At 37.6% G+C, this 25,902-nt stretch overlaps 1 protein-coding gene across 1 annotated transcript in view; it reads right to left on the bottom strand.

The window, feature by feature from the left end:
• Window positions 1–212: 212 nt before the first annotated feature.
• The window catches only part of LOC120588009 (LIM and calponin homology domains-containing protein 1-like), a 240,320-nt gene continuing 214,630 nt past the window's right edge, over window positions 213–25,902 (bottom strand). The window contains exons 4-5 of the mRNA XM_039845101.1: window positions 4,228–4,334; window positions 213–2,802 (exon numbers count right to left, since the gene is read on the bottom strand). Of these exons, the coding sequence (XP_039701035.1) occupies window positions 2,745–2,802; window positions 4,228–4,334 (165 nt within the window). The 3' untranslated portion in view covers window positions 213–2,744. The remainder of the gene's footprint in view (window positions 2,803–4,227; window positions 4,335–25,902) is intronic.

Below are 25,902 nucleotides of genomic sequence, written 5' to 3'. Positions count from 1 at the left end.
GGTACTAAATAAAATTATTTAGAGAACGAAGTGAGCTTAAAGTTCCATAGTGCACCATGAAAAGATGAATGCTTTGTAACATCTGGAAAATCAAGAATTCCATTTAAACCCAGGACTGTTTACATTTGTATTCTCAAAGTTTAAGTGTTAAAGTAAAACTCTGACTTGATTATAGATCACTGTCAAATTGAAATGTGACTGTACTTCCAAAATCTTTTCCACAGAAGTACTTTTAATGAAGGTCTAAAACCTTAATTAAATAGACCTGAAAATACATGTACAAGATGCAGTACTATTCAAATATTTGTTCTTTTCTGCTATGGACATAAATTAGTGTTGAGAATTAGCCATAAACAAGAAAATATGCATGTTATGTTCAAATATACACATGTGCATTCTTAAATATACATAAATATTTATTCTCAAACTATAAACAAATAAGCTGGTGGTCCTTTCTAAATATTCTAGAGTGAAATATAAAATTTTGTCCCAAATTATTCTGAAGTTCCTTTAACATGTCAAAAAATAAATACTAGGAAAAACAAACGCTGTGTTTCTTTTTTCCACAGTAACTTCAGTTTGGTGGGTGGTGAGAGGGAGAATGTAATGCTATTATATAATTTAGTGAAGACTGCCTTCAAATATTTAGACTTCAATTACTTTACTGTTTCATAGTCTAACCCAAAGTAAATATTAATGAATAGGTACACAATTTTAAGTCAATTGAGATTTGAGGTAACAACATAGTATATACTAAGGAGATAAACCCATCAAGAAGGACTAGGATTGAAAGAAGCAATGGTCCAATTTGGACTTGATTAAGAAAATGTTTCAGTGCTTCCCCTTTAACAAAAAAATGACATGTCATTATTTGCTTATATATTTGCTAGGATTTTTAAAAATGTAATAACAACCAAAAACAGATGAAAACAATCAAAATTCTATAAAAGTTTTGAAATATTTATGAAAAACAAGAACAGAAAACATTAAACTTTTCTGCATTGACAATAAAAGTTCATTGCTTAAAACTGTGACCCACTTCTAAAAAGTCATGCTTGGCACATAGGAGGAGCTCACAAAGTATTTGTTGACCAACTTCCCTGTAACAATCAATTATGTGAAAATGCTTCCCAATTTTTCAGAGACATACTTGAGAGCAACGCAAAGTCTTTCCTTGTTTTCATCCAATTGTTTCAATTCCCTGGAATGATACTTCCTACATGCCCTTCTAGACTATGCTTTCATTTTCCATCACAGTTGTCTGGCATCCATTACAGGTAGAGTTCACTAAATTACACATGCAGTAATCATTTGCAGGCTTTTCCTCCCCCCTCCCCCCACTTCCTTTTTAGTCTACTTAAGTTACTTCTCAAGAAAAGTAAGAAAAATTACCTACAATGAAAACTAAAGAGCATTTTTTAAAAAACAATTTCAAATAATCATTGAAATCTCCTCTGTGGGATCTACTCCTATACCTTATTGCTTATGCTATTAATTGGTGTCATTGAGTGTTTTCCATCTCTGCTGATGTTATAGTCAACTCTCAGAGGAGAAAACAGAGAAATATAGCAGCTCTACTTTAATCTACCAGGGCTATAAAATCTATGTATGTTACAAATGTCTCCTGTACAGTGACTGCCAAATTAAACCAGTGTTGGTTTACAGAAAAGTTGTAAAGCAGAAAGTTCACCTGTGCCCCAGTCCTCTCTAAAACGAGAAATGATTTGATAAGTACTGTCAATGAATTTTTCTCCATAATTATTCCAAGTTTAACATCCTACAATGCTTGTGGACCATCCCTCCCACCACACTCATCCTTGCTCATTACCCTTCTACCACACTGGCTACTCTTCTTTTTAAACATCAAGTTTGTCTCTTTTCCCCAGCCTTTCTGCATCCTCTTCCTCTGCCCTCGATGCATTAGATTTTTGCATGGCTAATTCTTGCTTCCCATTCATGTCTCAGCCTTTGGCTGAAATGCTACCTCTTCGGAGAGGCTAGTCTTGACCACATCTGGACTGATCATCATCTTTCTTTCTTTCTTTTTTTCAGTTTTATTGAGGTATAAGTGACATATAACATTGTATAAGTTTAAGTTATACAACATAATGACTTGATATATGCATGTACTGCAATGGTCATTATCTTTCATATCACCTGTTTGTCTTCTCAGCACTTACTGCTTCCTACAATTTTTTTTTTAATTTACTTATTTACTTTTCATTTTTCGACACTGGGTGTAAATACCACGTTAACAGGAGATACTATCTCTCTTTCATTCCGGTTCTCTAGTGACTAAAAAGTATCTGACACATAGTGGCTGCTCAGTAAATATTTGTTGAATGAATGAATGAACCAAAAATGATAGAGCCATAGAGAAAGGTGATAGAAAAGTATTGCTTTAAGAAAATAATAATACTCAATGAAGGAAAAACTAAAAAGGAAGGAAAATGAGAAGGCATGCAAAAGGGGAGATAGATGGAAAGACAAGATAAAGAAAGTAAAGGAAGCACAGGGAAAAGAAGGGGATGGAAAAAAGAAGCAGAGAAAGATAAAGGACAGAGAAAAGAAAAGGAGAAGGGGAAGATGGGACAGTAATTGAGAAGTGACTGTGTCCATATGCCATTAGTCTAAGTGACTTTTTCCCCTTTAGGTTGCTTTCCATGCCTTTGAATTAGTCTCTTCCTTTAGAAACTGGCTGAATCATCTTCTCAGGTCCTTTAGAAGTTGGCTGAACCATCTTCTCAAATCTTCCATTTTACAGATGAAGACACAGAGCCCCACTGAAACAGGGGAATTTGCCTAGGATTATAGAGCTAGGGAGTAGCAGATGGAGGGCTAGACCCCTGACTTCCTGATGCCCAGTTTTTGTAGATAAGCAGTGAAGGTGCTAAGAGTTCTGAATTTCTAAAACCAGTCTCAGAATTCTCCTGATTTAGTAACACATTGATTTAAGGTAGCTCTAGTCCAGCTGCCAATATGTCAAAGTGAACTTTCACTCACCCTCCAAGCATTGTGTGTGTGACTAATTATCATGATGTTGCACAGTTACTATTGTTTCTAGTCACTTGCCACCAGGTAAAACTATGAATGTGAGATGATGCAGAACCTAAAACAATTTCCTAAAATGAACAATGATTTATAGAGGCTGGGTATAATAATAAATGGAGCATGTGATGACTAAAATGAGGTTTATGGTGGTTTCCATATTCAAATATCATAATTTTATTCTGTGATTTTTGCCTTTAACATTTTTTCCATGAGAAATATTAAAGAATGGCAGAGAAGCAATTTTATGTAATCGATAATGGCTGACCCCCTCATTCACAGTCACAAATCATAAAATCCAATATAAATTCCTAACTTGATTTCAGTCAGTAGTTTCCATTTTTTCCCAATCATTTAAAAAAATAACATAGTCAAATGTTATAAAATTAACAGCTGTGAATGTTGGCTTCTCTCCCTTTTCTGTTCTTCTATGATAAAATGACCCAAAAGTCATCAAAAGGAGAAGTATAGCCAATCCACAAACCCTGTCCACATAATTAAGCTTATTATTAAGGTATATTCATGCCAAATATTGTTTGAATAAAGTGGAAAATATTTTATATGAAATTTGTAGAGTCTAAAGGACTTTATCTTACCATTTCATGGGAGTTTTTTTCCTCATTACTCTGGTCATGAGCTATTTCTTTATAGAGAAGCACATTGCCTTTTGTTTTACAGTGATAGTCTTTTCCAAGAATTCTTTGGCCCTAAACATGACTTGATCATTGACACATATGAGGAAATGGTTAAAAATGTAAATGAAGAAGAGATTTCTCCATAATATATTAGATCTGTTTACCAAGTTTACAGTCTTCCAGAGCCTATTTAAATGCCTAAATGGAGCTAATGAAAGCTTTTTGTCTAACGCACACAGATTCCATGCACATTTTCTTGCCTCTTCCTCCATGAAGTTTCACCTAACATTTTCCTCTTCCTCTTTAACATTATAATTCTCTATGTGTGATTTTTGCATTTCAAAACATTAAGTTTGATTAGAATGAAAGCTACACACAAAGGGGAGGCCAATGCATCTTGTTTGGAAAGCTTCATTTTTACCTTCACATTTTTATTTTATTAGGCATGCCCAATCTCTGCCTCTTAGACCTTACACCATCATCACAAAATTGCAAATCAAGGCATAAATGGGTTTCCCTTAACTATAAATTATGTGTTACTTACTTGACTGTTACTCTGTTAGATGTATCTTGTAGGTCACTGGGGTCAAAAAGTTGAGATTCTTTAAGGCCGAGCTCTTTACAACCTCTCAAGAATAAGATGATATTGTCCTGGAAGGAAAAAAAGAATTCCAAGTCTATACTATTTTATACTATTTTTATGAACCAACCCATCCTTTTCAACAGTCCACAAATTACTGGAGGTTATATGTTAGTCATTAAGGCAGTGAGAGTCAGGTCTAAATCACGGCTTGTTGGATAAAAAAAAAATCATACATTGTTAGGACATGTCACAGTAAACAGATGATTCAAACTTCTAAACCCACAGCCATGCCAAATTCATTTTTTCCCTTTACCTTAACACATTTTTATAAAACTGCAAGTAAAATATCATTGAAAAAGAGAACTTAGAATCTTTTGGGGAATAGTATTCAAAAACCAGATATTCCCTGTTGTTCCAAAGTATTGTCTATGTCTTACTGTCTAAATCTAGTTCAAAAAATGATATTTAAAAATAGGTTTTACTACTCAAGTGTCATCTTCAACAAATGTTTCTTTTTAATTGATCTTCTGCATTACATTCTTTATCAGTGAGTTTTCATGGATAATAATACCTCTTTGTAGACTATAAATTGAATTAAATGGGGAAAATAATCTCAATTAATTGGGAAGGGAAAAAAGAGGGGCAAGGACAGCTTTTGAAAATAGTGCAAAAGACCCTCCTCAAAGTGAAAATTTTTTCTAGCAGATACAAATTTACTTTGAACTAGTAGAACAGCAGGCACATTGATAATTAAGGAGGGTTCCCGTCTTCATCTGCTGGGAGTCATTAAAAAAAACAAATGGTCTGGAAGAGACTGAAATTATGGGTCATCCTTTTGGAACTCCAGGGTATTGACAGCAGGCTCATCAGTTACAAGTCCCTAACTGTCTTCTTAAGAGGTTTCTGACAAGCTAACTGGCCTCATCAGTTAGTGAAGACTACTAGGAAGGAATGGTAAATTTTGGTTCCAGAAGCCAGGTCAATGTAAATCCATTTGAATACTGTAAGAAAGATGCTACAAAAAATTTGAAATGATGTCGGAGGTTACTGAATCATGGACTCACCCAAATGCAATTCGACAAAGCAAGCAGGAGGTAAAGTTTTCCCCAGTTACCCGGTAGGTAGGCAGGATTCTAAGATGACTCCTAAAGAATCCCACCCCCTGGTATAAATACCTTGTATAGTCTCCTCCCCTTCAGTGCCAGTGGAACCATGAATGTAAGGGGATAGCACTGTGATTATGTCACTAACAAGCTGTCTTTGAGTTAATTAAAAGAAAGATTATCTGACTGGGTCTGACCTAATCAGGGGAGCTTTGAAAAGAAGGTGAAGTTAGAGATCCTTGTGGCCACGAGTTCTGTAGTTGTAAAGACAATCTGTCAACAACCACATTAACTTGGAAGAGGCTTTGGCAAAGCTCATATAAGACCTCGCCCCCTACCAACACCTTGATTTCAACCCTGTGTGATCATGTCATGTCCATACTTCTGATCTATAGAAACTAAGATAATAAATGGGTATCAATTTAAGATGTTAAGTTTACAGTAATTTTTTAACGCAGTAATAAAAATTAACATATCCAAACTCAAAAGAAGAACAATACCAATAAACTGCTAACCTTTATGTAGCAATATAAATAATATAACTTTATTATATGCCAAGCATTCTTCTAAGAACTCTACATCTATTAACTCATTTAACCCCTGCACAAACTTATGAGGTAGGTACTTCAATCATCTTCACTTTACAGATGAGCAGTCTGAGGAACAGACAATTAAGCTCCTTACCTAAGGTTACAGAGTCATCAAAGGGTGAAGATTTAAAACAATATGACATATATGAGGAACCCAATAATCAAATCTGAGGCCAGTATTAAAAGATGATGCTATGGAGTCAGAGGCCAATCACAGAGGGCAGACCGTGGAAATCACAGAGGGGCTATAATCTAAAAAATGAATGCCAGATCTGCAGCAGATGTATATGGCTGGGGATAGTCCTAGGAGGAGGCAGTCAGGATGAAGGAATGATTTAAGAGGAGCAAGACAGGAGACAGGGAGACCAATGAGGAAATACTACAATCTCACTCCCTCCCCACCCCCAGAGAGTGGCCCATCCCGAAATATGTTCTTTCCTGTGTCTTTTTGTGTCCTTGGGTTTTTTTCAGCAGGCGAGATATGCCATCATTCACAAGGCCTGTGTCATTCACTAGACCTCTTGTAGACCAACAATGGGCTAGTCATAGTTTGAAGTCATTCATACTCTGGCCATTCTCTCCTTCAAATACCTTGCACATTTTAAACTGATCAAATTTTTCCTTGGAGTTTTCTATTTTCCCTCCCATCTCCAGAGATTAATAGATGTTCAGATGAATCTCTTCTAGGGCATGCAACTATATTTCTGGTTGACTTGTGAGCTCTGAAGGTGTCCCATCCAAAGGAAAGCAGAGGATGGGTCCTAGTACTCTTTAGGAATCATCTGGGACCAGAATAAAAAGACCATTCATACCTGTAATCACTATGTAGTCCCATAAGAGGTGCATTACTGGGGCACCTCAGACTCTCAAGAAAGGTGAGGAGGCGCTCTTCCCATATGCATTCCCAGATGTGCTTTTGAGTGCCATGCTATATTCAGCACACAGACTGTAAACACAAAAGCTCTGTGTTGCCAGCTAGCCTAAACGATTTGGGCTGGGATATTTAAATAACTGCAGGTCTCTTTCCCGCTCCTTGCTACAATCTAATCATGCTGGAGAGGAGCCAGACTCCAGTCAGGAGAAAAGCCAGAAGGAGCTAACAGGAGCAGTGACCCAAGTGGGAGGGAAAGACTGAGCCTTTAATTACATGAAATGCAACTTGCAAATTCCCATCTGCCTTGCTCTTCACACTGAGATTTTTCCACATTTATAATTTCAAGCAAAACTCACATATTAGTGTTTTAGCTTCAGAAGCCAAGTAGTACAACAGCATCTCATTTCCAAGGGAGAAGTGGAAGACAATAATTTATAGCAATGACCATTATATTTGGCTCTTACTAATGTAGTATTACAAACCTATTATGATTTTGTAAGGCTTCAAAAGAAGTTTTTAAGAACTCTTCAAAAAAGTCAATGTCATATAAAAGCAAAAATTGGAGATTAAAGAGACATAATGACCAAACATGATTTATGACCCTTGATTGGATCCTAGATCCAAAAAGGAAAAGTAAATAATGATATAAAAGTCCAGTTTAAATATAGACTGTATGTTGGATAATATTATTGAATGAATGTTAATTTTCTTAGACATGATGATGATGAGATTGTGGTATATGAGAGAATGCCTTTATTTTAAAGCAAACATGAATTATTTAGGGATGAGTTATCATAATGTCTGTAACATAATTTCAATTGAATCAGGGCAAAAATGTGAATGTGTGTGCGTGTATGTGTGTGCATGTATCTGAGGGGGGGTCTGCTTGTCATGAAGAAAGAGATATAGTAAATATGGCAAAATATCAACAAACGGTGAATCAAATCAGGAATTGGAAAACTTTTTCTATAAAGGGCTACACAGTAAATATAGCTTTGAGGGCCTATGGTAGTCTCTGTCAAAATGACTAAACTCTGCTTTGTAGCAAGACAATACAGAAATGGACGGGAATGTCTATATTCCCATATACTTTATTTACAAAAGCAGGCATTGGGTTGGATTGGGCCCACAGGCTGTAGTCCACCAGCCCCATTGTAGGTAAATGGTTATGCAGGAATTCACCATACCATTTTTTTTTTTTTTTACTTTTCTGTATATTTGAAAATTTTCAAAAAAAATTTTGGAAAAAAGGTTTTTAAATTAGTAGAAATGTAGTCAACCTTATAGGATTATGACTTCAATGGCAAAAACAATTTCATAAAATTCAAGAAAAAAACTGGTCATTTTAGAGACCACTACTGCAAAGTCACTGAGGTAAATGCTCATGTGCTACTTATGGAAAGTTACCATTTTTGGCTACCTGGAAAGCAGTGTAACATAAGTCTCAAAACACAAATGCATAACATAAAGTTCCTAAAAGAGTCCATTTTGTGCTAGACTAATATTAATATATGGATTTATACTGCCCTTTATAAAACTACTATGCATTAATCCATCCTTGTTATTGGCCCAGTGGTTTCCCATTTCCTTAATTTGTGGGCCTGCCATGTGTATGAAAATATTCCCCAGGGACCTAGGATTGAGGATACAGTTTTCTACTCCTTTCCTCCCACGGGACGACTTCTCTAAATAAGTCCTTTATTTCACTCCCCTCCCTTCACCCTCCAAAGGTAAGAAGAAGGCAGGCCCAGGATGTTCTCTACCCACAGATTGTAGCAGAGTCCCTGGTGTATAGTAGGTACTCACTAAATATTTAAAATAAAGTAAGAAAATTCTGGGAAACATGCAGAGTGAGAGATGTCCTCAGATCTCTCCCCAAGAAACAACAATGAGCTGAACATCTAAAACTGAACAAAAAACACCCAAACTGTACACTAGCACACCTGAGTGTGGGATCTGCGCATAAGAGCTACCACAGGTCAGACCCCGGGTGTCAAGCAGTGGACTGAAAGAAATAAAGAAGCTGCCTCTTGCAGCCACTGGAGCTCCTTGCAGGAGGAGGGGGAGGGGTGAAGATGCGGGAACTTCCCTGAACAACCCTGGCTGGAAGTGCCGGCACTTCTACGCAGCTGGCAGCAGAGCCCAGTCATCAGGGCAGAAGACAGAGAAGTGGGATGGAACTGCAGAGAAACAACAGTTGATTTTTACTGGCTGCGGATGCAAAACCAAGGCTGAGCTGCAGCCCCCAATTCCCAACCTAGAGGGCCCCACTTCCCTATATCCTCTGAGACCAGTCACCATGGAACCCCAGGGGAATCTGAGCAAACACTGCCTAGACTGAAGCAACCTCTCGCAGCCTCTGGAGCTCCCTGATTGAGGAGGGGGAAGGGAGAAAGTGCGGCGACTTCCCTGAACAACCCTGCCTGGAAGTGCCAGGAATCCTATTCAGCCAGAAGCAGGGCACAGTCATCAGGGCAGAAAGCAGAGAAGTGGGACGGGGCCACAGAGAAACAACAGTTGATTTCTACTGGCCGCAGTTGCAAAACCCAGGCTGAGCCACAGCCCTCTACCCTCCGAGACCAATCGCCATGGAGCTCCAGGGGAATCTGAGCAAACGCTACTGAAACTGTTTGCTAACACTGACAGGGACTGAAAGTGAGAGTAGCAAGTGTGATCAAAGTTCTACAAGAAAATAAAAAAACATTATTTAGGCTTTATGTAAAGCAGGGATGCAAGAGGCTCAGAAGCCACCTACTGGAAACCAAAAGAAAAGCGCCTTCTTTATAGCAGGCTAAAGAGAGACTTTTATATAATAAACCTTCTTTTTGGAAAAATAGAATGCACTTCCATTAATGTACAGGTGGAGAAATAGTCCATTAAACACCATGAACAACCAAGGTGACAAGGCATCCCAGAAAGAAAGAGAAAAATCTCCAGAAAATAAGGTTACAGACATAGAAATATGCAACTAAAATGACAGAGAATTCAGGATGGTACTTCTGAAAAAACTCAATGAGTTCTGAAACGAGGCATATCAACAATTTCAGGAATTGAAAAAACAACTAGATGAGCAGACCAAGGAGACTAAAACCCTCAAGAAGAACAGAATAGATCTTCTGGAAATAAAAAACACACTGCAAGAGTTGAAAAATGAAATAGCAAGTTTGGGAAATAGAGTCGATCAAATGCAGGAGGGGATCAGTGATATCGAAGACAGAAATCTAGAAATAAATCAGAAGGAAGAAGAGAGAACTGGAAGAATGAAAAATAATGAAAGAGAAATTCAAGAACTAGCTAATACTATCAGGAGAGGAAACATAAGAATAATGGGCATTATTGAGGGCAAGGAAAACGTGCAGAAACTAGAAAGCATTTTCTGACAAACAGTGGACAAGAATTTCCCAAATCTAAGGAATGAGCTGGAGCTTGGAATTCAAGAAGTCAACAGAACACCCAATTATTTCAACCCAAAAAGGCCTTCACCAAGACACATTGTATTAAAGTTATCAAAAATCAATGACAAAGATAGAATTCTCAGGGCAGCCAGGAAGAAGAAAACTGTAACTTATAAAAGAAAATCCATTAAATTATCGTCGGATTTCCCAATGCAGACCCTACAAGCCAGAAAAGAATGTAATCAAATATTTAAACTACTAAGTTTAAGGAACTACTAGTCTAGAATAATGCATCCAGCTAAGCTCTCCTTTAGATATGAAGGAGAAATTAAGACCTTTCCAGACATATAAAAATTGAGGGAATTCTCCACTACGAGGACTGCACTACAGGAAATACTGAAAGGGGTCAGCTCACCTAAAACAAAATAACAACCACAACAACAACAACAACAACAAAAATACATAATTAGGAGTAAAGTGACTATCAGGCAAATAGAAGCAGAGGAGTGCAATCCTTACTAAGAACAATGCATTATAAGCTTAAATAATATGAAGAGAATTGCTATAGTAAGATAGTAATAAACGTTCAGCATACATAGGGACAAACTGAGATAACAATGACTGAAAAGGGGAGGATTTGAAGATCTAAATTCACAAACAGGGGATAAGGCACATACAGAAGAAAATGGATGACTGTATCTATATAATTATCCTTTTTTTATTAGTAATGGTAATCGCATACCAAAGATTCAGAACTGAAGTATATAACATAAAACAAGAACAACCAGAGGGAAAAACCCACAAAAGCCAACCAAAATAAAGAAAACAGAAACACAAGGACAAGGAAGCAATGGAAACGCCATTGGCTATAAAATGGCTATAAGAAGACCTCATATTTAAATAATCACCCTAAATGTAAATGGACTGAACTCACCAATAAAAAGGCACAGAGTTGAAGGATGGATCAAAAACAAAATCAAACCACATGCTGCCTCCAGGAGACACATCTGAGCTCCAAAGACAAATATAGACTCAAAGTGAAAGGGTAGAAAATGATATTTCAAGCAAATGGGGCATTCAGAGAAAAGCGGGAGTAGCGGTACTAATATCAGACAAAATAGACTTCGAAATAAAAAAGGTAAAGAAAGATACTGAGGGACACTTTATAATGATAAAGGGAATCATGCACCAAAAAGACATAACACTTATTAATATCTATGCTCCCAATCAGGGAGATCCGAAATATGTAAAGCAATTACTAACAGCACTTAAAGGAGAAACAGACCAAAACACTATTGTGGTAGGTGACCTAAATACCCCACTGTCAGATAGGCACAGATCATCTAAACAGAAAATCAATAAGGAAATAACATCCTTAAATGACACATTAGACTAACTGGACATAATTGACATTTACAGAACCTTCCATTCCAAAACAGCTGCATATACATTCTTCTCTAGTGCACATGCAACACTCTCAAGAATCAACCACATACTAGGACACAGAGATAGCCTCAACAAATATAAGAGGGTTGAAATCATACCAACCATGTTCTCTGATCATAATGCTTTGAAATTAGAGAGCAACAAGAAAGCAGGAAGAACCACAAATACATAGAGATTAAACAACATGCTACTGAAGAATAACTGGGTCACAGAAGAAATAAAAAGAGAGATCAAGAGATACATAGAAACAAATGATAATGGTAGCACAACATATCAAAACTTTTGAGACATGGCAAAAGCGGTCATAAGAAGAAAGTTCATATCATTACAGGCCTATCTCCAAAAACAAGAATGAGCCCAAATAAACAACCTAACTCTTCATCTTAAAAAAATTGAAAAGAAAGAACAAATGAGGCCTAAAGTCAGCAGAAGGAAAGAAATCATCAAAATTAGAGCAGAAATAAATGAAAGTGAAAACAAAAAAACAACAGAAAAACTAAATGCAACAAAGAGCTGTTTCTTTGAGAAAGTTAATAAAATTGACAACCTCCTGACTAGACTCACTAAAGAAAAAAGAGAAAGGACACAAGTAAACAAAATCTGAGATGAAAGAGGGGAAATTAGGACTGACATTGCAGAAATACAAAGGATCATGCAAGAATACTATGAAAAAGTATGTAACACAAATTTAATAACCTAGAGGAAATGGACCAGTACTTAGAAAAATACAATCTTCCTAGACTGAATCAAGAAATCTGGAAAATCTAAATAGACCGATTGGCAGTATGGAAATTGAAACAATCATCAAAAACCTACCAAAAAGTAAAAGTGCAGGACCAGATGGCTTCACCAGTGAATTCTACCAAACATTCAAAGAAGATTTAATACCGATTCTCCTCAACTCTTCCAAAAAATCGAAGAGGAGGCAGTACTTCCCAATTCATTTTATGAGGCCAATATTACTCTGATACCAAAACCTGGTAAAGATAACACAAAAAATGAAAACTACAGATCAATACCTCTCATGAACACAGATGCAAAAATCCTAAATAAGATACTAGTGAACCGAATATAGCAACATATTAAAAAGATTATACACCATGATTAAGTTGGCTTCATCCCAGGGGCACAGGAATGGTTCAACATACACAAATCTATTTGGAAGTGGCCTTCCAATTTTCCCAGCACCATTTATTGAAGAGCCTTTCTTGTCTCCACTATGTGTTTTTGGCTTCTTTGTCGAAAATTATTTGCCCATATAAACAAATTAAAAAAAAAGAATCATATGATCATATCAATAGATGCTGAAAAAGCCTTCGACAAGATACAGCATCCATTTATGATCAAAACACTTAACAAAATCGGTATGGAAGGAAAGTACCTTAACATAACAAAGGCCACATATGACAAACCCTCAGACAACATTATACTTAATGGTGAAAAACTAAAAACCTTCCCTCTAAGATCAAGAAGAAGGAAAGGATGTCCACTATCACCACTCTTATTCTATATAACATTGGAGGACCTAGCAAGTGTAATCAAGCAAGAGAAAGATATAAAAGGCATCCAAATAGAAAACAAAGAAGTCATACTGTCATTATTTGCGGATGACATGATTCTTGATATAGAAAACTCTAAAGACTCCACAAGAACACTACTAGTTACAATAAGCAAATACAGTAAAGTCTCTGGATACAAAATCAAAGTTCAAAAATCCATAGCGTTCCTATACTCTAATAACGAAGTGTCAGAAAAAGAAGTGGAAAAAATAATTCCTTTTGCAATTGCAACAAAAAGAACAAAATACCTAGGAATAAATTTAATGAAACATATGAAGGACCTATATAATGAAAACTGTAAGACCCTATTAAAAGAAATAAAGAAGATACAAAGAAATTGAAAGATATTCTGTGTTCTTGGATTGGAAGAATCATCATAGTTAAAATGACAGTATTATCTAAAGCATTATACAGATTTAATGCAAACACCATCCAAATCCCATCAACATTTTTTAAAGAAATAGAACAAAAAATCATCAGATTTGTATGGAAGCACAAAAGACCCCAAACTGCCAAAGCCATTCCGAGAAAAAAGAACAAGGCTGGAGGCTTCACTCTGCCCAACTTCAAATTATACTACAAAGTGTCAGTAATCAAAACAGCATGGTGTTGGCAGCAAAAAAGATACATGGACCAAGGGAACAGAATCAAGAGTACAGAAGTAAACCCATATTTATATGGGAAAATAATTTTTGACAAAGAAGCCGAAAACACACAGTGGAGAAAAGAAAGGCTCTTCAATAAATGGTGCTGGGAAAATTGAAAGGCCACCTGCAAAAGAATGAAACTAGATTGTTGTCTATTACCACACACCAAAATTAACTCAAAATGGATTAAGGACCCGAATAAAAGACCCGAATCAATAAAATGCATGGAAGAAAACATAGGAACTAAACTCAAGAACTCTGGACTTAAAGAGGGCTTTATGAATTTGACCTCAAAGGCAAGGGAAGTAAAAGCAAAAATAAATGAATGAGACTACATCAAACTTAATAGCTTCTGCTCAGCAAAAGAAATCGTCAACAAAGTAAAGAGACAACCATCTGAATGGCAAAATATATTTGCAAGCAACGCCTCCGATAAGGGCCAAATATCCGAAATATAGAAAGAACTCATATGACTCAATAACAAAAGAAAAACAAACGATCCAATCAAAAAATGGGCAGAGGACCTTAACAGACACTTTTCCCTAGAGGACATACAAATGGCCAAGAAATATATGAAAAGATGCTCAACATCACTAGCTATTTGGGAAATGCAAATCAAAATCGCAATGAGATACTTCCCATTCCTGTTAGAATAGCTATAATCAACAGGACAATTAATAACAAATGTTGAAAGGATGTGGAAAAATAAGGAATTCTCATACAGTGCTGGTGGGACTGTAAATTAGTACAGCTACTATGGAAAACAGTATGGAGGTTCCTCAAAAAACTAAGAATTGATCTACTATATGACCAGCAATCCTTTTACTGAATATTTACCCCAGAGACTTGAAAACCCATATCCAAAAAGATATTTGCACCGATGTTCATACCAGCATTATTCACAGTGGCCAGGACACAGAAGCAACTGAAATGTCCTATGATAGATGACTGGCTAAAGAAGCTGTGGTACATATATACAATAGAATATTACTCAGCCATAAGAAGACTTGAAATACTGCCATTTGCGACAACATGGATAGACTTCGAGATAATCTGGCTCAATTTTTTAAGCCAGACTGAAAAAGTTGAAAATCATATGATATCACTTATATGTGAGACATAAACCTAAACGTAACAAATGAACAGGACAAACAATCAGAGACTCAGGGACATGGACAACAGACTAGTTGTTACCAGAGGGTAGGGGTTGGGGAAGAGGGGAGAGGTAGGTGGGGTAAAGGGAGTCAAATATAGGGGCTAAAGGGGATGAAATATATGGTAGCTGCAGGAAATTGGACTTTGGGTGGTAATCACACAATAGAATATATAGATGTCAAATTATAATGTACACCTGAAAATTATATAATTATATTAACCAATGTTACTCCAACAAACTTAATAAAAAAAAATTTTAAAAAGAATGAACCTTAACTTAAAAAAATATAAAATAAAATAAAATAAAATAAAATAAAATAAAATAAAATAAAATAAAATAAAATAAAGTAAGTACTATGCTCCAGGTACTTACAAGAATGAAAAAACAACCAAATTTCCTGTCTTGTGGAGCTGATGTTCTAGTAGAAGAAATAATGACTTATAACAAAAGTATCTCATCTTCAAGATTAATTTTCATTATCCATAGCTAGAATAGCTAGAATTGTTCAACATGCACATAAACAGAGGTCTGACTTCAAATTAGACAATGGAAATGAGAGCAAAATAAATATATGAGGAACACAGCAGAACGGCCTTGGAGTCAGAAAGACTCCAGTTAGAATCCCAGCCTCATCCATTTATTAGCTATGTGACCTTGGGCATAGTTCCTAAACTTTCTGATCCTCAAATTTCTAATCTGGAAGATGGGGGATACCATAAGCTTTATAGAGATATCAGAACTACAGAAAATATATTAAGAACACAGCCCAATGTCCGGCACCTTCTGGACACTCATTATAGGGCAATTATTATTATGACATTCTTGTCAACTCAGCTCAGAAACAGACTACAGAAGGTGAGAGGAAAAATAGCATACCTGGTAGGTAGTTAGGCAGACATGAGCAAAGGGGGAACAAAAGAATGAAGGCCTAGCTCTGTAAGTAAGAACCTTCCTTGAAGACCTTCCTTGGGACCTCCCTGGAACATCCAGTTTTTAGTTATAAATTATCCCTGCAGCCTGAGGAATAAAGGAATGAAAGGCCATAAACCTATAGCTAGCTTAAACCAGCCACAAACCATGTGCAGAAAGTACTACCCTAACCTGCCTGTAACCTCAGCCTCATTATACCATCATTATAGTATCATGCACATGCCCAGAAGTTCGTGAATCTAATTATAACAGACTGAATTCTGGATAAGCACATGCACAGTAGGCAAACAGTTTTGTAAAAGTCAACTGTCAGTAAAATGACCTCACTTGCTGGTCATCTAGAACCACCCCGTAACCACCCATCACAGCCACAATATAAGGTTTACTTCCTGAATTCTACGCTGTTACAGTTCTTCGCCAAAATCTGCCTCTCCCTTGGAGCATACTCTATCTTTTGTCTTTTCGCCTCTCGTATTCCTTGGGGCTTCAGCCTTCCTTGGCGTGGTCCATCTCCTTCTAAAAATGTACTTTCAATAAATCTTACTTTTTCTAAATCTCACTGACCTGCAATTCTTTACTACATCAGCAGAGAAGAACAGAAGATCCCCCACCTCCATGCCATTGAGGTGAAGGCAGATTTCACTTAGCCCGGAAAGTAACATATCCATCCATGAAAAACAGATACATTGCATATTTATAGCCCTTGCCAGTTACATGTAGATGGCAAAAAAAAAAAAAGAAAAGAAAGAAAGAAAGAAAGAAAAAAAAGCAGTTGCTGTCATTGCTTAGTTACTGTTATTAACTGCCAACTTAGGACCTTTATACAGGCAGTCTCAAACTTAGGTGTAGTCTATGTGCCAAAAATCTATTTGCTACGTAGCTGCTTGTAAGTCATTATTCGTAATTATCCCAGAGAAACAATCTTTTCACAGTGGTTCCCAGTTCAGACCAGAAAAGCCTACTTAATCCAAAATGTACCTGAAGGGAAGTACTAATTACATTATGGAACCTAACCATTGAGCAGAACATTTTACTGGGAAATCCTATTCACCAATGCCAACCACACATCTCTTGTCCTTGGCTGCAGTGGGATGGAGGATTCAGAGGCCAGAGAAAAGATGTCTTTAGCCCAAGGCAGTACGTAACATGGGGAGCAGGGACAAGAATGAGAGAAAAAGAAGGATGGGCCAGCAATTCATTCCAGTGTAGCTCCCTGAGACACATCATTGCCTCATCTAGGCCTTTCTCCTTTTTACCTTCAGAAGGCAAGCAAGTACCTGCTTTCTATCTTTCCTCTTTTCTAGCTACCATTTCCAAATGGAAAAGAGTTTCCTATTTTCCTTCATCCACTGCAGAGCAGCATGCAGCTTTCTGTCTCTGAGACAGACACTGGCATTTAGTGGTTCTCTAGGGAAAACAGACTGGTAGTGAGAAGCCCCCTTTCTGCCTGATCCCTTTGGCTTCATTTCCTTTAGAGCCAGTAGGGAAATAGCAACATGATGATGGATTTGGAATTTATAGAAAATGAAGGTAATGCTCATTTAAGTTTCAAGTGAATCCAGATACCCATACTGTTAGATATTTAAAATGCAATATATGTAAAGCATCCATAAAATTTTCGGTTTCTATAAACGAAAAGACTAGGTGAAAATATCAAAATGTAAAACAGGATTAATTACATCTGGTGAATTTATTATTTTAATACATTTTCTATAATAACTATTTGCTTTAATAAGAATTTGGATATCTCAGAAAGATTTGAAAGTATATCAGAGAAGACCCAGATCTTTTTAGAAAAATCAATAACTTACCCTAATGTTACTTTTCTAACTATAAATATTTTGTTAGATTTTCTACATCTGAAGCACATGAACTCCCTTTAACAGAAATACAATTATAAAATTGAAAACTGAAGGAATATATTACCAAAATATTTCCAGAAACCTATCCTAAAATTAATAGAATTTAGGCATTTCCTGTACCTGCCATGTGTTCACGGCTGCTCTGCCAGCCAAGCTCAGGTAATTGGCCAATGCCCAGCAATAGTTAGCACTTACCAGACTTAACACGTTTATATTTGCCTGGAGCACTTAATGAGGATACCAGGCCTTTCACTGAGAGGCAAGAGTAACCTGTTCTGCCTGGAGGAATACTGGGGAAGTTTGACCCCGAAGGTGGCAGCTGGGTGGCTGCCTGAAGGAGAGGGGAAAACGTTATGGATGGGAAATGAGCAGAAGCATAGCAGTTGCAGAGAGAGAATGAAAGGCTGGGGTCAGCTTAAGGAAAGGTCAGCTTGAGGAAAGTTGTGAGAACCCAGCCAAGGATTTGGACTGCTCTCTAGGCAGTGGGGAATCAAGGCCAGTTGATGAGGGTAGAAGGAAACCTGGGATCCGACCATTATTTTAAGAGAATATGTAAGGTAGCAACGGGGGAGATCCTCTAGGTAGAGAGGGTCTGTTTAAGAGATTATTATAAGAGCTCAGGGAGAGATGTGGAAAGCCCGAATGTACCCAGAAGCAGTAAGAGTGGAAAAGAGGGAGGGGATGGCTTGGCAGTCGAGTGGATTTGGGAGAGAAGGCAGTTTGGGGTGACACTGAGGATTTTAGCCACTGAGAACCATCTGAAGGAATGGAGGAAGGGGAGTTTTCTGAGAAATGGAAATAAGTTTGGAACATTTTATATTCAAAGAGGCATAGCTCATTGGGAGCTTATATTTGGGTGGAGCTCAGAAGTGCAGGCCCCAAAAGAAATGCAAGCTTGGAGGTCACCAGGATGTGCACATAGCAGAAGTAGGGGACAGCATGATATTGCTCAGGAGAGTTCATATAGAACAAAAAAGACTAAAACAAGACCATCCAGAATACCAACATTTAAGGACAGTTAGAGGATGGGGAGCTCCTTATGCCTGAGGAGAAGCAAAGTGAGAGCAGGAGGAGAACCAGGCAAGACTGCCAGGGAAGGCAAATGAGAGTGCTGTATAAGGAGCATTGTGTGTTCGGTGCCAATGCTGCAGCCTCACATTTAGGATTCCAGCACTTCCACTCACTGGCTGAATAACCTTGGGCAAGTTGCTTACCTGGTCTCTATTTCAGTTTTCTCTTCTAAGAGTCCAGTGCTTATAATGACCTACAAGACCCTACAGGATCTGCCGCCCACTACCTCTCTGGCCCCATCTGCACCATTGCCTCTCTCCCTGAAGCCAGGCACAACTCTTTGTTGATGCTCAGCCAAGCCAGAGAGGTCCCTGCCAGGGCTTCTGCACTGCCCTTTTTCTTACCTAGATACTACTTAGAACAATTTAGTGAAAATTCAATAAATATGAATGGAATGAATGAATGGTCATATAAATGAGGATACTCATAATATCATAGGGCTATCATATGAAGTATGAAAATATATGTAAAATGCTTAGAATAAACAGTGTTTGGCATAATAAATATTTTCTATTATGATATTTATTTCTCTTAGGATAAAAACTGTTAAGCCATCAATGAATGGATTTTCTGATTAGAAAGATATTGCTGATGTTTGGGATAATTTCAGGGGAAAGATGGTAAAAACCAGATTCAGGAAGTTAAGAAGTCAAAGAAGAATGAAAACGATAGAGAACACACATTGAGACCCTTTGGGGAAGTTTAACAGAAAAGAGATTATGAGATAAGGTATTGTGGGTCAGAGGAAGGTTGGCTGATTGTTTCTTTCAGGAAAGCTGCAGGTAAGGAGAAACATGGCTCCCTCTTTGTCCTAAAGCTCCTTTGCCCCTCCCAGACCACTGCTGTTCTCATCCCCAAAAGCAGTCCTCATTTCATTTGAGGTTTGAGCCCTCACTTCTTCATTAATTGTCACAATCATGGAGGACTCTGGCACCAGGCTCAAAACTTAATGCAGTCAAGTCTAGGTGAATTTAAATCCTACATGTTCAACAACCTGGCTTTACAGTTTTCTGATTTCCTCCATTTCAGGATCATAATCATCACCCAGACCTGCCTTGTGGAATCTTTAAACTAAGCCCCTGGTGCAGATGGGGCCAGAGAGGTAGTGGGCAGCAGGTCCTATAGGGCCTTGTAGGTCATTACAAGCACTGGACTCTTAGAAGAGAAAACTGAAGTAGAGACCAGGTTTCTCATTCCTTCTCTCCCATAACACCTGCTCTTTCATTCCAGACTTTGCCCTTTCCCTCAGGCCATTTCCATCTCCCTTCCTTGCCTGATTTCCTTTGTGATCCAGTCCAGACTAGTGTGACTATTCAACTACTTCACTACCTGCATCTTCGACATCCCACTTCTCTTTCTATTACGGAACAATGACTAGGTAAGGGAAATTGCACAGATGGAACAGTCATAGCCTTGGAAATGAGCCTGGTGGCTAACCCAACCATCTCTTTTCTCTACCAGAGGAGAGATCAGGTATGCCCATTCTTCATGTTTCTACATGGAAGGACAATGCTCCTGGCCCCTCACCCTTCCTCTCTGAGATTGGTTTGAGAGAAGAAACGGGCATGCTAAGCTCAGCCAATTTTGGATTTCCTCTCCGTGGAAGAGAGCTTGTCTGTAAGACACATGTGCCCTGTCCCTGCCATGTGGTAAGGGGTCTCTCTCTTAGGGAAAACCTACGGTTGTCCAGCTCTGCCAAGAATAGGTGAATCAATTTATTTAATTCAGGAGGATTAGCAAACCTACCTGGCTACAGTTCTAAACCCATGCTCTTCTATTTGTTTCATGAGAAGTAAAGCTGATATTTTGATCTCTATCTGACTCTTGTGCTATGTCTCAGCTAGGGGTGAGGAAAGGAGTATTATTTACTGATCACCCAAAGTCACTAATGCTGTGCTCCTGGTGCTACTGGAAATAATGGTATTGTTATGGGGTCTGAAGATGCTACAAATTATGAGCTGCCACCTCAGTGGGCCCCTTGATCCACTTGGAAATCCTTCTGGGTGTCCCTGGTCAGCCACTCTTCCAGTTTTTGCAGAGTTTTCTACAAGCCTCCTCTGTTTTCTTCAGTCTCTCTGCCGTGATTTCACATTCTTCTTTATCAACAGATAGATGTCATTAGCCCCCAAGAGTTAAATCCCTTCACTTCACCCATCCCAAAGTCTGTATCTAATAACTTTTTCTTAAAAAGAATATGAAGTTGGATATTTTAAGGTATTTAAAACTATCTGTTAACATTTTTTCAGTAAAGGGAGCAAAATGTGACTATGTCAGAATGAAGATCAAATAGCCAGCAGTTATGCTATATTAACTTTGGTTTAACAAGACAACATGTTAAGTGCCTCAGGAAAGATGGAAGGGGTCATGTTAAGAGTTGGGACTCCTACTTGCAAGTGAGAGAACCCCAGATGGAAATACATCTATATTGGATTGCAGAGCTCAGTACATCCCAGACGCAGGGAGTAGGGAAACAGCTGACCCTTTGAAACTACTGGGCACCAAGAACTCATGTATTTGGAACCTGGAAGTGCTTCATCTCTTGTCTGCTTGCTCTGCATTTGGCTTAGTTACATTCAATGCATACAGGTTTCCTCCACATGGATGCCCCACTTCCCATGTTGCATATACAAAGGTTGTCACCTCTGAGAAGACTAACTCTCTTTTCTACTTGCATTTTGAAAAAAAATCTCAGGAAAAAGAAAAACCCTTACTGGCCTGCGTAGGGTCAAGTTCTCTCCCAAAGTGACTAATAGGATGGGGTAAAAGAGACCATGAATCATTTTAATCAATGGTGAGGGAGGAATAAGAGAGAAGAACAGCTTCCAAAAAAATAAGAATGTGATTCCCTAGGAAGGGGACCCAGGGCAGACAAAACAAGCAATACTAGCTTCCTTCACGAAAGTGGCCCAGACATGGATTTTGCTCTCAAAATTCTTAGAGTAGAATACAGAATCACTGCCACCATTTTTTTGCATTCCAAATGCAACTGATCAAATTTAGTTTACCTTTAAAGATGTTCTTCTGAAATGTCTATGCACTACGTATAATGCTGCCTCGGTTTCTGGAAGTTAACAGGCCTGCTGCCAACAGGACCAACCACAGAATGAAGCAGGCTTAAGTTACTTAAACTGTTGGAAGAGGTTTTTCAAACAGAATTCCCCATCAGTACAGCGGTTGGAACTCTTCTTCCCTCAGGACATTTATGGAAATAGAGTGTCCAACCCTAAAGGCTCCAGCACCTTAATTTTATCTCTTTTTGGATTCCTGACTCATGACCTTCCACAGCAGCTGCTTCTCCTCTCAAAGACTTGACTTTCAAGCCCACTTGAGGGTCAATATCACAATGCTATCACAGAAGAAATGGGATTCGAGCCTATCAGAAAAACTGTCTAGATCTCAAGGCCTTCATCCCTCTAAAAAATTACTGAACTATTCCCCAAATTACTCAGACCAACCCTAAAACTCAACATAAACATTATTACGTTATGTTGCCAACCTGTTTTCTATCATATTTTACTAATTGCATTTTGAGAATTGAATGAAAACTAGCTTTTAGTTATGTTAGAATAAAACTGCTTAAACTATCTGTCATACTTTATTAAACAATATGCATATATTTGACATGTAAAATATGACTTCAGCATTTCTCACAGCAGTGATAGTCAAACTACGGTCCGCGAACTGCTGCAGGTTTGGTACTAGTTCATAATGAGAAAAATGCAGAATTGAAAATGAATATTTAGAAACTTTTATAACAATCTGGCATTCTACCCACATCCAAGTGTGTGATCAATAGATACATCTCATTGAAAAGAGTGTACACCATTTTGGATGTTGTCCAAACTGCATATTGTATGAACTGTGTAGTTAACAGCAGTGGGATCACATAGCAGTACAAATTGGATTAGAAATTAAACAAACAACAACAAAATGCAAACCAAAACCACAATGAGATATCATTTTAAAACCAGTAGAATGGCTACTTAAATTTAAAATCACAGAAAATAACAAGTGTTGACAAACATGTGGAGAAACTGGAACCCTTGTGCATTGCTGGTGGGAATGTAAAATGGTGTAGCCTCTATGTAAAACAGTTTGGCAGTTCCTCAAAAATTTAAATACAGAATTACAATATGATCTAGCAATTCTACTTCTGGGTATATACCCAAAAGAATTGAAAACAGGGATTCAAACAGATACTTGTACACCAGTATTCATAGTCACAAAAGCCAAAAGGTAGAAATAAACAAAATCATCTGTCCATCAACAGATGAATGAATAAACAAAATGTGGTATATACATACAATGGCATATTATTCAGCTTTAAAAAGGAAGGAAATTGACACATTACAATATGGATGAACCTTGAAGACATGATACTAAATGAAATAAGCCAGATACAAAAGTACAAATACTGCATGATTCCACATATATGAGTACCGACAATGAAAATTCATAGCAACACAACATAGAATAAGGTTACTAGAGGCTGGGGGTACAGGGTAAGGGAGCGTTGTTGTTTAACGGGTAGAGTTTCAGTTTGGAATGATGGAAAAGTTCTGAAATTGGAGAGTGGTGATGATCGCAATGACATCGTTAATGTACTTAATGCCATTGAATTGTACATCTAAAAATGTTTAAAATGGTAAATTTTATGTTATGTATATTTTACCATAACAAGAAAACTTGTTCTTCATTACAATAGTTTGAAAATCCTTGTCCTAGAGTATATGTCCTGGGGGGTTCTGAATCAAGTAAAATTTTGAAAATGCTACATAAAATATCCCCCACATAATGCTTAGATTAACAGTTTTTAGAAATCTTTTACTAAGAAACTTAATTTTAACTCAGCATTTCTTAAACTTACTGGATTTTAGTACCTTTTTTTTCATTATACACCATTTAATATCTCACAAAACATAGTTTAAGAAAGGCTGAGCCAGATGAACTACTGAAACATGGTTTATACTTTTACACCGTACACAAATAAGAGTGAAATAGTTGCCACATTTAGGTTGTGGCCCATAATCTAACACTGTCAATCTTTGGTGAGACCCCCCAGTCAGTTCCTACACTGGCGATGCCAACCCCCAAGGCATGCGAAGCTAACAGGAGTCAAACAGCCAGAGTCTGGTTCATCTCTGCATCCTTCAAGCCTCATACTAAGAATACATTTCACACTTGTCTTTATAAGGCTGCAAGTTAAGACAACGTTAGGGGTGACCCCAGGAACAAAGTACTTCATAGTCTAGGTCAGACATGTGGATGACATTAGAAAAAGAAATAGGCTTATAGAGGGCAAATGAGTATGCAAAGCAGGAGTCATATTGATATATCTAAATACCATTACCCCTATCACATTGAGAGGTCACAACCTCCCTACTGAGAAGGCAAAAAAGCCAGAAAGAAAGGAAATACCACAAAGTAAAAAACCAAAAGCAACCTTTGTCCTCATTGACATATACCATGGCCTGAAGTAATTCTAGTATTTAAAATTTTGGTCTGCAGAAAAGTTCAAGGAAAATGTTCTGCTGATATTAAAACGCATGTGAAAAGGAAGAAATGGTATGCAGAAAAGGAATTAGAAGCAAAAAAGAGAAATCTGGTAAAAACATCACTGTCACTCCTCTCATTCTTTCAAGTTTATCAGATTCTTAACCTAAGTTAGAGCTGCCTTTACTATTCCAAATTTTTTTCTATGTAACTCAAAAAAGGTGTGGAGAAGAAGAGATTCATCTTCAAATAACTCTAAAAATCTCTACTTTATGATCATGTGTAAGTGGAAACCACATTTCATCTTCAAGGAACATTTTTTTTTTAAGTATATTCAAAATAATAAATTTTCCATGGATATTGGCTTCCTCTTTCCAAGTCAGTGTTTGGCCTAGTTTATACTATAAATCTAATGGGCAAGTTATCTCTCACAAATAACACCTAGCACATTCTTGGCATCTGAAAAGAGTTAACGTGTTGCATATGCTGTTCATGTTCACAAAACAAGATATTTGAGAAAAAAAAATCACCAGAGAAGGCGGGTGGAGTGAGCATAGGAATGTACAGGGCCACCGGTACTGAAGGGGGTGCTGAGAAGGCTTTTAGCGCTTGCCCGCTGCTCACCTCCTGCTGTGTAGCCTGGTTCCTAACAGGCTGCGGGCGGGTTGGGGACTCCTGGTTTAATGGGTACAGAGTTTCGGTTTTCAATGATGACAAAGTTCTAGAGATAGACAGTGGTGATGATTGCATAATGTCTGAAGATAATTTAACTTAATTCTATTGAATTGTACACTTAAAAATGGTTAAAATGGCAATTCTTATGTATGTTTTACCGCAAGGAAAAAAAGTGTCGGTAACTTTTCGAGGTTACACAGTGTGTCCATGACAAAGCTAAGAGGTATGCCAGTCTGACTCTGACTCCAAGCTCAGTCTTTCTCACATCTCTCAAAAATAATGATAAAGATGATGGTGATAATTAAAAATATCTCATTCTCCATATCCATCTCCTTCTCCTTCTTCTTGATTGTTTACTTTGTTCCAAACTCTATTCAAAGCAATTTATGTGCATTTATATACTTAATTCTTACAACAACCCTCTGAGGGATACTTTTAGTATCCCTATTTTCCAGATGAGAACGTGAAGTACAGAGAGGTACTGTAACCTCTTCAGGTGGCACGCAGCTAATAAATGGTCGACCAGGAATCAAATCTGAGCAGTTTATCCCAGAGCCCTGCTTTTTACCACTTCATGGCACTGCCTCCTAGTACATAAATTTATGTACACAGCATATAAAAACATAAACCTCATTAGTCTCAAGAAGATGCATGAACCAAAAATTCAGTAGTTTATAGATAATGTTTAGGTGACTTAATAAAAGTTAGTTCACACCTAGCCTCTAAGCAGGATATTCTAAACGAAGCTTTAAATATCACCTTTCCATAAAGTCTTCCATGCACCACTGGGCCTCACTCCCTTGGCACTGCCTGGCCCCCAGCGGTGGTAACAACC

Source organism: Pteropus medius, unplaced genomic scaffold, assembly GCF_902729225.1.
Source record: "Pteropus medius unplaced genomic scaffold, Ma_sr-lr_union100, whole genome shotgun sequence".
NCBI lineage: Eukaryota > Metazoa > Chordata > Mammalia > Chiroptera > Pteropodidae > Pteropus > Pteropus medius.
The sequence above is the reverse complement of the archived record's forward strand: the minus strand, read 5'-3'. Positions and strand labels throughout refer to the sequence as shown.